The 15,550-nt window shown below is 37.8% G+C and overlaps 1 protein-coding gene across 2 annotated transcripts in view; it reads left to right on the top strand.

Moving 5' to 3' along the window:
* STAG1 (STAG1 cohesin complex component) overlaps window positions 1-15,550 on the top strand; it is a 468,912-nt gene that overhangs the window by 129,036 nt on the left and 324,326 nt on the right. For both annotated transcript variants that reach the window (XM_066244489.1, XM_066244487.1), the window contains exon 2: window positions 7,829-7,940. In XM_066244489.1, coding sequence (XP_066100586.1) covers window positions 7,912-7,940 — 29 coding nt within the window. In that variant the 5' untranslated portion in view covers window positions 7,829-7,911. The remainder of the gene's footprint in view (window positions 1-7,828; window positions 7,941-15,550) is intronic.

Genomic DNA, 15,550 nt, shown 5'->3' with positions numbered 1-15,550 from the left:
TGGAGAAGCAGATGGTCACTTTTCCTGTGTGCTGTGATATCTACACACCAGGCTAATGCTCAACCACTGAGCCAACTGGCCAGGGTCATAATTGGATCTTTTAAAAATATTTATTTTGCAAAGCTATATCTTAACAGAGGAGTGTAATACATTTACATTTAAGGTGTTTACTGATGAGGAAGGATTTTTGCCATTGAACTATTTGTCTTCTATATGTTCTGTATTATCTTTGTTCAATTTCTCCAACACTATCTTCTTTGTGGTTGGTTTATCTGTAGCATACCATTTTTTTTGTTCTGTACAGAGTAATGTCTCAGTATCACAAGGGATCGGTTTTAGGATTTGCTGTGGAGTCCCAACTGCAGATCGCAAATAATGTTTTCTACCCACAGTTGTATGAATCCAAGGTTGCACAATCTGCAGGTACAAAGAGCTGACCATATTTTAAAATGATTTTCTTAGTAATTACGTTGGTGCTGACAGTTAATATCCTAGATTTATACCAATCTTATTTAAATCGATAATTTAGTTTTAATAAGTTATAAAATTCTGCTTCTATCTTTACCCCCCTCCCTTATGTTTTGGTTTTAAATTACATCTTTATATATTGATATTTGTGTTCATTAATGTAGGTATATAATTGTTGTTTTATGTATTTGTCTTTTAAATCCTTTAGGAAACAATATAGTAACAAACATAGGAAACCAAAAATGGGATAATATTGGCTTATATATTTATCTCTGTAGTCGCTTTTTACAGTGTTCTTTTTTCTTCATATAGCTTTCAAGTTACTTTCTATTGTCTTTCACTTCTGGGTGAAGGACTATCTTTACAATATTATGGTAGGGCAGGGCAGGGCAGTTCTAACCACAATCTTCCTCAGTTTTTGTTTTTCTAGGAATGTCTAGTTTCTCCACCATTTTTGAGTGATAGATTGCTAGATATAGAATTCTCACTTGACAGTTTTCTTTCATCACTTTAGATATGTCATCCTGTTGACTTTACTTCTGGCTTTCCTGGTTTTAATGAGATACTGGGTGTCTTACTGGGGATTACTTATATGTGACAAGTCATTTCTTTTTTCTTTAAAGATTCTCCCATTGTTTTTTGTTTTTATGGTTTGATTATAGTCTGTATCTATGAAACACTCTTTTGAGTTTATTCTTCTTGGAGTTTTTTTTTATCCTGACTGTGTATATACATATATTTCATGAAAGTTGGGCAATTTTCTGCCATTATTAAAGACACGTATTCTGTCTGTCCCTCTCGCTCTATTCTGGAAGTCTCTCTATCCTCCAAGCCTAAATTTTATGTCTGGGTTTACTCAGAGGTGATTTCTATTAACGTCTTTTTTTCCTGTTAATGGGCCATACTTTATTGTTTCTTTGTATGTCTTGTGATTTTTTTTATTGTTGTTAAAAACTGGACACTTTGAATATTATAATGTGATTGTTTTGGACACCGATTCTTTCCTCCTTCCCAGGATTTATTGTTGTTACCTCTTGAGGAATGCAGTCCTCTGTTTAGTGACTTTTCCAAACTATTTTTGTAAACACTGTAATCCTTGTCATGTATGGTAACATAATCACCAGTGATCTTAGTTTCCAAGCCAACAGTAGTTAAAACAAAAAATATATAATCTCGTATGCATATTGTCATGTAGCAGAGGTATTTCATCAGAGGTTAGCTACACAGTCTTAGTCTTCACCTTGTGGATTGCACAGAGCCTAATGATCAGCTAGAGTTGCAAGCCTATGCTCTTCAGTTCTTCTCTAAGTATGTATCCATCTGTGGGCTTGCCTGTAGCCCTCTGGATTTCCTGGTATAACTGATATCACTTTAAACAGCGGTTCTCAACCTGTGGGTCACGACCCCGGCGGGGGTTGCGACCCACAGGTTGAGAACCACTGCTTTAAAACTTTTATTCCCCAGAATATCTTCCTCCTCAGCCTCTTTATTTCAAGGCTTTTTATGTGGTCTACTATTTGTCTCATCCTCTGTCTCTTGTTGCTGGTAGCTACTTATAGTGTATGGATTTAAAATCTTTTGAAAGATGACATCTGGGAAGCTCTTCAAAACACACAGCTGCAATTTTAAGAATATGGTCCATGTTTTTCTTTTTGGTACCAACAAGCTGTGCCAGGAACTTGGATTGCTATCCCTATGGCCACCATTGAGCTAGGGTAGAGGAGGTGGTAGACAAGTAAGCAAAATGTCTATAGTGCTTTCTTAAAAAATTAGTAGACTCTTTTTGTTTGTTTGTTTTTGTTGTTAAGGGCTCCTTTCTTATGTTTTTATTAGATTACAGATATCCATAAACGGTGATTTTGTCTTGTTTGGCTAACCTAAGAGTTGCTTCACTGAGGGATTTATTTTTGGAATTGCCTACTACTCTATTTTTCATGACTTCACTCCTGTCTTTCAGTTTGGAAAAATTGTTATCATTAGATATATAACTTGGGTCAATTTGTTTCCTCTTGGCATTTTAAGGCTGTTATTCCATGTCTTTTAGCTTACATAGATTCCAATGAAAAGCCTATAATTTGGTATATGAGGAATTATATTTCTTTAGCTTCCTTTTTTTAAAAAGATTTATTTATTTATTTTATTATTATTATTATTATTATTTTTTAATTTTCTGAAGCTGGAAACGGGGAGAGACAGTCAGACAGACTCCCGCATGCGCCCGACCGGGATCCACCTGGCACGCCCACCAGGGGCGACGCTCTGCCCACCAGGGGGCGATGCTCTGCCCCTCCGGGGTGTCACTCTGTTGCAACCAGAGCCACTCTAGCGCCTGGGGCAGAGGCCAAGGAGCCATCCCCAGCGCCCGGGCCATCCTTGCTCCAATGGAGCCTTGGCTGCGGGAGAGGAAGAGAGAGACAGAGAGGAAGGAGGGGGTGGGGGTGGAGAAGCAAATGGGCGCTTCTCCTATGTGCCCTGGCCGGGAATCGAACCCGGGTTCCCCGCACGCCAGGCCGACGCTCTACCGCTGAGCCAACCGGCCAGGGCTAATTTATTTATTATAGAGAGGGGAGAGGGGGGTAGGAGCAGGAAGCATCAACTCCCATATGTGCCTTGACCAGGCAAGCCCAGGGTTTTGAACTGGCAACCTGAGCATTTCCAGGTTGACGCTTTATCCACTGCGCTACCACAGGTCAGGCTCTTTAGCTTCCTTTTGAATTTTCTCTTTGACTTTGGCTTTTAACAATATTTATATTTTAGAGTATTTATTCTACTTGTGAATACTCTATCTTTTCATTTGTGGTTTTGTTTGTTTTGTTTTAGAGATAGGAAGGGAGGGTGAGAGAGAGAAAAGCATCCGTTCATGGTTCCACTTCAGTTGTGCCATTGATTGCTTCTCATATGTGCCCTGACCAGAGCTTAAACTGGTGCCCTCAGGTTGGAGCCAGTGACCCTGAAGGTCCAGAACAACACTTTATACACTGTGCTATTGGCCAGGGCTCATGTTTTTTAATACTTTAAATTATTATTATTATTATTATTTTAAGTGAAAGGAGGGGGCAGTAGTGAAACAGCATGTGCCCCAGCCGGGATCCACCTGGCAACCCCCTGCTGGGGCCAGTGCTCATATCAACCAACGTATTTTTTTTTAATTTTTATTTATTTATTCATTTTAGAGAGGAGAGTGAGTTAGAATGAGAGCGAGAAAGAGAGAAAGAAAGAGAGAGAAAGGGGGGGAGGAGCAGGAAGCATCAACTCCCATATATGCCTTAACCAGGCAAGCCCAGGGTTTTGAACCGGTGACCTCAGTGTTCCAGGTCAATGCTTTATCCACTGCGCCACCACAGGTCAGGCTCAACCAAGGTGTTTTTAGCACCTGAGGCTGACATGCTTGGATCACCTGAGCTATCCTTAGCCCCCGGGCCCAATGCGCAAACCACTGGAGCCACTGCTGCAGGAGAGGAGGAAAGAAGAAGCAGGTGATTGCTTCTCTTGTGTACTCTGGCCAGGAATAGAACCTGGGACGTCCATACACTGGGTAGACATTGTGTCCATTAAGCTAAACAGCCAGGGAAAATTATTTTTGAAAAGGTCTTCTGTGTTATGTCATCACATATTTATACTGTACTTTCTCTCTTTTTCTGGAATTCCAGTCATATGTTATTCCATTTGATATTGTACCATGGCTTATCTTAGATGCTCTGTTTTGTCCTGCTTGCTTTGCTACTTTTTTTTTAATATACTGTATTTTTAAAAGCAGTCTTAGTTTCACAGCAGAATTGACCAAATGTAGAAGGGACCTTCTTACCCCAATACCCCTTGTTCCCACATACGTACAGCCTTCTCCACTGTCAACATCCCACACCAGTTTGGTATAGCTGTTACAGTTAATGAACTTACACTGAAATGTATTATCACACAAAGGCCATAGTTTACATAGGGTTTATTCTTGATATTTTATGTTATATGGGTTTTAATAGATATATGTCATATATCTGTATGCACCATTGTAATATCATACAAAATAGTTTAACTGCCTTAAAAATCCTCTGTGCTTACCTATTTATCTTTCTCCTGAGACCTTGACAAGACCTTCTCCTTTTGCTGTTTTCATAGTTGGGCCTTTTCCAGAATGCCATGCCGTTGGAATTATGCAATATTTAGCGTTTCAGATTGGCTTCTTTTACTTAGTAATAAGCATTTTTAGCTTCTTCCATATCTTATGGCTTGGTATCTCATTTCTTTTTAGTGCCAAGTAATATTCCATTGCCTGCAGTCACCTAAGTTTATCTATTCATTTACCTCCTGAAGGACAACTTGGTTGCTTTTGCGACCTGGCAATTTTGAATATAGCTGTTGTAAACATTTTCATACAGATATTTTTTTTTCTTTTTTTTTTGCCAGAGAGCAAGATAGAGATAGATAGGGACAGACAGACAGGAATGGAGAGAGATGAGAAACATCAATCATCAGCACTTTAGTTGTTCATTGATTGCTTTCTCATATGTGCCTTGACTGTGGGGCTACAGCAGACCGAGTAGCCCCTTGCTCAAGCCAGCGACCTTGGGTCCAAGCTGGTGAGCTTTTTGCTCAAAGCAGATGAGCCTGCGCTCAAGCTGGTGAGCTCGGGGTCTCGAACTTGGGTCCTCCACATCCCAGTCTGACGCTCTATCGACTGCGCCACTGCCTGGTCAGGCCATACAGATCTTGATGTAGACATAAGTTTTTAGTTCATTTAGGTTAATTTCAAAGAGTATGATTGCCGGTAGTATTCATTTATTGTATTCTGTATAGTTGGGATATTAATTTCATAATATACTACTCACAAACATTAGGGGTTATTTCAAAATGAATATGAAGTGATAAAAAAAGAAGCATTTGGCCCTGGCCGGTTGGCTCAGTGGTAGAGCATCGGCCTGGCGTGCAGAAGTCCCGGTTTCGATTCCCGACCAGGGCACACAGGAGAAGCGCCCATCTGCTTATCCACCCCTCCCCCTCTCCTTCCTCTATGTCTCTCTCTTCCCCTCCCGCAGGGAGCAAAGAAAGCCCGGGCCCTGGGGATGGCTCCTTGGCCTCTGCCCCAGGCGCTGGAGTGGCTCTGGTCGCTAACAGAGCGAAGCCCCGGAGGGCAGAGCATCACCCCCTGGTGGGCAGAGCTTCGCCCCTGGTGGGCGTGCCGGGTGGATCCCAGTCGGGCGCATGCGGGAGTCTGTCTGACTGTCTCTCCCCGTTTCCAGCTTCGGAAAAATACAAAAAAAAAAAAAAAAAAAAAAAGAAGCATTTGATTTTTTTTTTTTATTAAACAGGAACATCAGAAAAGCAAATGACAAGTCAGAGAAAGTTGTTTGATTATGCAAATGAGATGCAAAATCAACTTTTATTTTATTGGTGAAAATGCAGTATACAAAAGGCTGAAAGTACTGGAGTATTTGCATGTTCCCTGATTCCCTAATTTTTGTGAGCAGTGTAATTTTTCCTTTCAAATGACCTAAGTAGACATTTTTCCACAAAAGATATACAAATGAGCATTGGGTACATGAAAAGGTACTTAATATCACTAATCATCAGGGAAATGCAAATCAATAACAATAACACCTCACACCCTGTTGAGATATCCATTATAAAAACACAAGAGATACATGCTCTGAGGATGTGGAGGAAAGGAACCCCTTACACTGTTGCTAGCGACGTAAACAGGTAGTTTCTATGGAAAACACTATGGAGGTTTCTCAAATAAGTAAAAAAATATATATTATTTAACAATCTCATATCTGGGTATATTTTCAGAGGAAACAAAATCATTATCCTAAAGAGATATCTGAACTCTCATGTTTATACCAGCATTATTCAGAAACTGCCAAGGAGTGGAAATAAACCAGGTGTCTGTCAATAGATGAATGAGTAAAGATAATGTGTGTGTGAGCGAGCAAGCATGTCTTCATACACATGCGCTAGTGCAGGGGTCGGTAACCTTTTTGGTTGAGAGCCATGAACGCCACATATTTAAAAATGTAATTTTGTGAGAGCCATACAACGACCCGTGTACTGTACGCATTATCCAATAAAAATTTGGTGTTGTCCTGGAGGACAGCTGTGATTGGCTCCAGCCACCCGCAACCATGAACATGAGTGGTAGGAAATGAATGGATTGTAATACATGAGAATGCTATATATATATATATTTTTAATTAAATTAAATTAAATTTAATTTTTTTATTTTTCCAAAGCTAGAAACGGGGAGGCTGTCAGACTCCGCATGCGCCCCACTGGGATCCACCCAGCGTGCCCACCAGGGGGTGATGCTCTGCCCATGTGGAGCGTTGCTCTGCTGCAACCAGAGCCATTCTAGTGCCTGAGGCAGAGACCACAGAGCCTTCCTCAGTGCCCAAGCCAACTTTGCTCTAATGGAGCCTTGGCTGCGGGAGGGGAAGAGAGAGAGAAGAAGGAGAGGGGAAGGGGTGGAGAAGCAGATGGGTGCTTCTCCTGTGTGCTCTGGCCGGGAATCCAACCCGGGACTCCTGCACGCCAGGCCGACGCTCTACCACTGAGCCAACCAGCCAGGGCGAGAATGTTTTATATTTTTAACATTATTATTACTTTTTTTATTAAAGATTTGTCTGTGAGCCAGATGCAGCCATCAAAAGAGCCACATCTGGTTCGCGAGCCATAGGTTCCCGACCCCTGCTAGCGTGTATGTGCACAAATATACAGTGAATAACATTCTGGGTTTTTTTTTGTTTTGTTTTGTTTTTGATTTTGAGAAAGAGGGAAGGCAGAGAGAGAGAGGGGAAAAACACTGATATGTATCCTGACCTGGCTGGAATACACAACCTTGGTGTATCAGGACAGTGCTCTAACCAACTGAGCTAACCAGCCAGGGCTTTCATTCAGTACTGTCATTTGATGACAGATGAACCTAGAGGACATTATGCTAAATAAAACAAGCCACAGAGAAAGTCAATTATCATATGGTATGTGGAGTCTTGGGGGAAGGGAGTGTTGAACTCTTAGAAATCTAGTAGAAAAATAATTGCTAGGGACTGTGGGGTGATGGAAGAAGGGAGAGGTTGATGCAAATATATGAACTCTTAGTTGTAGATGAATAAAGTCTGAGGATCCATAGTTGATAACACTTAATTGTATAATTGATATTTGCCAAGAGAGTAGAACTTAAAGTTTTCTCAAACACACAAAGACAAAAGGTAAATATATGAGGTGATGGTTGTGTTAATTAACTCACGAAAGCCCTTCGCGATGTATATATGTATCAAATAATCACATTGTACTCTTTAAATATCTTACAGTTTTATTTTACAATTATACCTCAATAAAACTGGAAAAATACTTTTCTTTTTATTAACAGGATTGCCTTGGAGGTTGTTTTTAAAGTTTTGAGTTGTACAGCACTTGCTTCTTTTGCTCCAGTGTGAAAAGACCTCTTCAGCAATGATTACTTCAGAGTTACCAGTGTTACAGTAAGTATTGTAGTTTTCTTATTTTTTAAAAATGTGCATAGTATTTTTCTATATCAAATTGCTCTCTTTAATGAGATATAACCAATATGTTCTCTGGTTGTCAGGCAATATGTTTGAATTCAAAGAACTCTTAACCTATAAATTACCATATCCATCCATGGCCATTGGTATTGTAATGTCAGTATGTTCTATGGTATTGAACAAAAAAGATGTTACTATGTTATATCGGGGTCAGCAAGCTAGGATCCATGGGCCAATTCTGGCATGCTGTCTGTTTTTACTAATAAAATGTTAAGTGGATCAGAGCAACCTTCATTTTTTTTTATAGATTATTTATGATTGCTCTTGTGGTACAAGTCGTGATAGAGAATAGTTTGGATGTGTAAACCATTTATATTTTGGCCATTTACAGAAAATGTTTGTAGACCTATATTCTGTGTCACACTGTTTCTCTAATATACCTCCTACCTCCCCCTTGTGTTCCCTGAAATTGAGATTGTTGAGCCATTCTGGTTGCCAGAATATGAAGGACATACTATTTGGCATTTCTGGTGACATCTCATTAAATTTGTTGGAGTTGTAGGATCAATCTAGAATTGGGTCTAATTTTTTAATTTTCTGGGAAATGTGATCAATATAATGACATAATTTTTCTTGTATAGGTTTCATCAAGATATCCACATACTATGTCTATATGATAACAGTTTAAAGATTTTATTGACTTTACAGGGGGAGGTAGGGCAAGAAGTATCAACTCATACTTGTTTCACTGTAGTTGTTCATTGCCTCCTTTTTGCTTGTCATATGTGTCTTTACCGGGCAAGCCCAGGGTTTCGAACCAGTGACCTCAGTATTTCAGGTTGACACTATCCACTGCGTCACCACATGCCAGGCATGGTAATAGTTTAGATATAATGAAAAGGATCAGCAGTTTGCACAATTATTTATATATTTTTATTATCCCAGCTTATTTTCCATTTTGAAGTTAGAAGATAATTTTTAAATTTTTATTTTTAACTGAATTTATTGGGGTGACATTTGTTGATAAAATTATAGATTTCAGATGTACAGTTTTATCATATATCATCTGTAAATTATATTGTATGTTCACCATCCCAATTCCAGTTATTTATATACCTCTTTTCCAAGAGACTAATAATTGGCTTCCCATTGGTCTCTTAGCTTTCTATTTTTCCTCCAAAGCTCTAAGACAAAAAAAGCTGTCCAAACTACATTACCTGCTTGAGAAACCATCAATATTTGTCCTCCATTTCCCCAAATTACAGGAGGTACAATTAAGTTTTTTCTCGTTATTTACTTCAAGCCTCTTTATTAGTCCTTAACTTGCACATAATACTGAGTTTGGAGGTGTCCACACAGTATTTTTTTTTCTTTTCCTTGTACTTAATATTTATCTTAACCCTGCCTGCAGTGCCTGTGTGCCTCTATGCCTTTACCTGGTGGACTCACTCATCCTAGGTCTTTGCTGATATATCATGTCTCCAGCAAAGCTCTTTTAACCCCTCAAAGTTTGGGTAGGTTCCCTTCTGTGGTTCTTGAATGCCTTTGCTTTTTTTTAAACATAGTGTTTTTATAATCCTTTCTTATTGTTTTTGCCTAAACTGAGCACCTTGTTTATATATGGTCATCTCCTAGCAGATATCTGGGTATTAGGCAGGCCTTTAATAAATATTTCTTTGATTAAATATGAAACAGAGGTTGTATTTAAGTAGGTTTTGTATTTAAAGAGAGGTTATATTGACATGATAGTATTTAACATCCTGTTTTTTTGTGAGTAACTGAATTTTTTTTCTTTAAAAATATAAACCTGTAATAGAACTGTAGGATTGGATACTGGTGATCTGTGAGGTAGGTAAACTTTGTTTTCAGTCTGTCAGCTGGATATGGCACTTTTAGTCAAGTTGAAACCTAAGAAGCATTTATTGAGGCACACAATTTTCTGAAAATATTACCAGTTGAATTAACAGCATATATTATCTTGCTTAATCTATATATCCATCAATACTGTATCTGCATTGTAAGGGAAAGAAACATGTCTTAGTATTTATAAATTTGTTTCATCATTTGTAATGATAATTATTAGAATTAAATCACTAAGAATTGGAAAGCAAACAAATGTTTTGATTCAGCGATTTTTAATGTTCAATTTAATAATGATTTTTGTACTGTAGACACTAGAAAGGTCACTAGTGAGTGACCTCATTATTTCTTGCCTTATTTAGATATTGTAATTATGAGTAAATTTGTCATCACAGTGTTATTTACTGGTAAGCATTGTCAAGTATTATCAATTACTGTATATATTTCACTACATACTGTTATGCCAGGAAATATGCAAGATTTTAGGGAGAAAGTGCGTATAAAATAGACTTAGTCCTTGTTATAATTACAGATATATTGTTCCAAACTGCCTTTCATGCTAAGAAGGTAAATTAGAGGATTTTATGAGAATTTTCACACATGCCTTTAGTTTACTCTAAAATGAGTTAGTTCACCTTTGTCTAAAGTAGAGAGAGTGTTTGGTGGAAGAAGGGGTCAGTATATTAATACCAGACTGAAGGAATGGCATGTGTAAAGACCTTGAGGAAGGAGGAATTATGGTATGTTTGTGGGACTGAAAGATGTTTTCTTTTTTTTATTTTTCCAGGGTTGGGAATAGAGAGTGGGTAAATCATATAAGAACCTGCTAGATCATATTTAGAATTTGAGTTTTTATTTTTAGGAGTAGTAGGAAGCAACTATATATATGGTTTTTTAGCATAGGTGAAACCTAATAAGACATATACTTAGAAAATCACTCTTAGTGCAGTATAGTATTTAAATTGGAAGAGGCAACAATAGAAGCAAGAAGAAGTATTAGGAGGAAGATGTGGCAGTATCCAGACCAACGATGATGACAACCTGAACTAAAGTGATTAAAGTGGAAATGGAGAGAGTTAGACAGAATTGGGAGATTTAGGGATAAAACGTTCATTTTTATAAGATTTGATCAATTCTTCCCTTGTCCAGTAGTCTTATAAATGTGAGAACTGGCTATTACAGGTATGTGTAGAACAGTTGATCAAAGTTTGAATTTGCATACCTTTTGAAACCCAGCAGTCTACTTTGTTCTGTAGAGGTATTTGTTGATATGTAATAAGAGATAATGTACAAGGACACTTGTTTCAGCTCTGTTTGTAATAGTACTGAACTAGACACAATCTAAGTGCTCATTGATAGGGAAATAGTAAAATAAATTTTATTCATATTATGGAGTACCTTTCAGCAATCCTATATACTGTGTGGAACATTTCTAATTATTCAGGGTGTTTGTTTGTTTGTTGGTTGGTTTTTAAATTTAAGTGAGAGAAGGAGAGACAGAGAGACAGACTCATGTATGCACCCTGACCAGGATTCTCCCAGCAACCTCCATCTGGGACCTATGCTTGCAACCAGGCTATTTTTAGTGCCAGAGGCATAGGCTTCATGGAGCCATCTTCATCTTCCAGGGTTAACGTGCTCCAGTCGAGCCATGGCTGTGGGAGGAGAAGAGAGAGAGGGGAGTATAGGGAGAAGAAGCAGATGGTTTCTATAAGCTGTAAAAGCACCAGTGGATTTTGTTTACAGAATGAGAAATACAAAATATAGTATTTACATTCTAGCATCCTGACATGGAGATAGAGAATTCAAGTTTATCTTGATATAGAAGTGGATTCTGTAACTTACTAGGTGTGTCACTATGGACAAGATTATCAGGTTTTCATATCTTTCATTTCCTCTTCTGTAATATTGGGAAAATAATTTTTTTACAATGTTTCTGTGCATGTTTTATATAAACTGTCACATGGTATATGATAAACATTCTGAACTATAATAAGGAGAAAAAAGCAGTATGATTTATTGTTCTGAAGTATAAACTAGTAAGATCTAGATTAAGGATTGATAAACTACTGCTAGTGACTCAGATGCCTGTTTTTAAGTACTATTGGACAATAGCCACATCCATTCATATTTATTTACTAGCTGTACCTGGCCACGCATTGCTGTGGCTCAGTCTGGTTAAATGGAAAAGAAAGAAAAGAGAAAGTGCATGTTTCTGTTTAATTTCACAATGCTTGTGAGTATACAGTATTTTTTGTTGTTCCATTGTCTGTGCAGATATAGAGATTGTCTGGTTTGCCGAGTCTAGAACATGCAACATATAATTGTCCATGTGAGAAGCAATCCGAGTGTAGATCTAAAGCGCACAATTCTAAAGATTGGCCCTGAGCTTTGTTGATGGTGATTGCAAACACCAATCAGATTGGGAACTGCAATCTCTTAAATTGAAATGACATATCTATTGGAATCATAGGAATGCGAGGAATGAGAATCTTCACCTTTGAAAGGTCCTGTCAAGATTGTTGCTTCTATGACGTTGCTCATTAATTTTTTTACAACGCACAGACCCAAACACTTTGTTTTACCATGAAATCCATCAGCGATTTCAACTTCTGTCTGAAAACACATGCTGTGATGTCATGCCTATCCACCAGCAATTGGCCAGGAAGTAAGAGCTGTTGTATATCGTCCCAAGCTGGATTGCACGTGAATGTAATGAATAGGTCTGGACTCCTGTAGTGACGAACATACACAGTTGTATCTTGAGCATACTCATGCATATGATGTGGACTGCCTGTATATGAAGATGGCAAAATTGTTAGTCTTCCAACATTAGTTGTATTACCGTCATTTACAACTGCATCTCGCAAATGAACGTATTCTTCAGAGTGAAGCTTGGTCTGATTCAAACAGATGAATATCAAACGTTGTTTCGATTTTTGCATACATATCTATGATGTATTGGTGAAACAATTGACAGCATTTCAAACTGTGATTGTCTTCATTCTCTCGAATCATTAATTGGTATGAATAATAGTTGATTGTTTCTCCGATGAAGAACAATATCTCTAGGTTGGAATTGATCTCCGACTATAAAGATTGCCACTTCGTCTATAGTTGGAGCATTGAATCTTCACACATGTTCTTCAGCAGCTGTTTTGTCAGCATGGATAACAATCTTGTGTGTATCCGATGGCATCATGTCAATTGCTGTTTTGAACAAACGCACTATATTGTTTTTTTCGTGAAGAAGCTCTTGCTGTTGGGAAACGGTGGACCTTTTTATGCCAGTAGAAATTCCGCAGCATGCATTCAATTTATCATTGCCATCAGCAATGAAATACATTCGTAGGAATTTATATTGACCATCTGGGAATGGAAGCAGGGAGCTGGATTTATGATAAATTTGTCCTTTAAATTTGAAAGTTGGCATGAATTGAGCTGTTAGGATTTCTGCGCCGAACGACGTCATTTGGAAGCATGAGTTCTATTTCCTGATGTTAGATAGGAAATGCTTTGATTCGGCAGTATATCGAGGAAGCAAAGTTTTTAATGGCTCTGGTGGTTCTCCAGGTTGAGGCAGTTTAATTTTTCCGGCGGCGCAACACATTCCTTTTGTTTTTTCATTAAATTTCAGAGCCTTGCAATAAGGACACACTTCAGTCATAGTGCCAATGAGAACATGCCGGCTCTAACTGTAATTATCAGCTGGGTTGTATCGGAATGCAAGGCAATTGTAATTGCATGATTGCTGAGCACAGTCATGTTTGATGCTGATCTGCTGTTTCTTGTTGACGTCTTTCAGCCACTCTCAGCGTGTCGCGTTCATTCTGTTGAGAACGAAGCAGATCTGAAGATGCAGAATACGATCGCTGTACTTGCAACTGTGCATCCTCAAGTCTGATTGCACATAAATGGATCGTAAATCGGAAACATTGAAATGGAATTGTAAAATATTCAGTGTAGCGTGTGTTGCTCTTACGTCCAACAGATGGCACTGTTTTTTAAAAAAACATGTTTTTACCTGTCACAGGTGTGACATCTATATTTACATAATAGTAGGTATATAAAAAAGAGCGCATATTCGAATGCAACGGTGTGCCAAAATTTTAAAGCAATAGGTGAAGAACTTTCAGAGATTTAAGATTTTGAACAAACGAACATTTACATTTTTATTTATATAGATTTTCTCTGGCTGCATTCGTGCTGTAGTGCCAGAGTTGAGTAGTAGAGATGGAGTTTTTTTTTCAGTTAGAAATTAAATTTAATGGTGTGACATTGATCAACAAGAGTATATAGGTACATCTCTATAGCATGGGAACTGTTGATTGCATTGTGTGACCATCACCCAAAGTCAGGTCATCCTCCGTCACCATATATTTGTTCTTTATTATAGTGCCAGAGATGAGTAGTAGAGATAGAGATCTTAAGACCCCCAGGCCTAAAGTATTTACAGTATAGTTCTTTAAGGAAGTGTTTGTTGACTCCTAAATTAAATCAGTATTATTTTTAGTTTTAGGTACTATATTACCTTTGGAGAATTGCTAGAAGGAAGGTAACGATATAAAAATATTATTGGAAGCAGTGTATAGAATGTCTTGAATAAGGGAATTAGTAGAAGGAGGGAGATAAAATTAATTCAGGGATGGTGATTATGGGTAATAATCATGGGAAGAATGAGAGAATTACTATACTGAGGACAATTCAGGAAGATTTGTTAGCTGATAGCTCAGGAGGAAGATTAATATGATTCTAATTAAGACAGGGTAGTGGTGTGAGAGTAATAAATTTCATAACAATTTAAAGCACATGTATGCCTTAACTTAATAAATTGGTTAATTAGTGATATTGCTATGAGCAGAGAGCTAGAAATAAGTCAGTATTGGACTTAATTCTATCAATACATGTGGTATTTGGAACTTGAATAGCATTCAAAGAAGCATGTTACACAGACAGTTGAAAATATTGAGTTACAAATGGTCAGGTCTATTGATAATATCTATATAGTTAGTTATGTAGAATTTAGTGAAGAAGTGTTTGTTCCTATATCTGTAACTTTTTAGTAGGACCACTACCCTGTTTTAATTAGAATCATATTAATCTTCCTCCTGTGCTATCAGCTAACAAATCTTCCTGAATTGTCCTCAGTATAGTAATTCTCACATTCTTCCCATGATTATTACCCAGCTTGTACTGATACCTGGAGAGCTGAATATTAAATTTCTAGGAATTGTGTGACCCCAATTAAATATACCATAGCTGTTATAAAAAGTTAAATCAGACAAACTTAAAATTAAGTAAATAGGGCCTGCCCTGTGGTGGCGCAGTGGATAAAGTGTCGACCTGGAAATGCTGAGGTCATCGGTTTGAAACCCTGGGCTTGCCTGGTCAAGGCACATATGGGAGTTGATGCTTCCAGCTCCTCCCCTCTTCTCTCTCTGTTTCTCTCTCTCCCTCTCTCTCTCCTCTCTAAAAATGAATAAAAAAAAATTAAGTAAATAGTATTAAAAATAGAAGCAATAATACTTAAAATTCATCACTTTGTAATTATTTTAAATATTACTTTCTGCTCTCTAGGTTTTTATTTACACCTGTTCTATCTGTATAAGTGAAAATACTACTTTTTTGTTTTTAGTGGTGTGCCACTACTGTTCATTACTTCACAATTCAGTTGATATTGCTTTGATAGTTTGAAATTGGCTTTGGTGGGAATACTTAGATTATAAAAA

This window comes from Saccopteryx bilineata, chromosome 10, assembly GCF_036850765.1.
Source record: "Saccopteryx bilineata isolate mSacBil1 chromosome 10, mSacBil1_pri_phased_curated, whole genome shotgun sequence".
In the NCBI taxonomy this organism is placed as follows: Eukaryota; Metazoa; Chordata; class Mammalia; order Chiroptera; family Emballonuridae; genus Saccopteryx; species Saccopteryx bilineata.
Note: the sequence above shows the minus strand (reverse complement) of the source record. Positions and strands in the feature narration are given on the sequence as shown.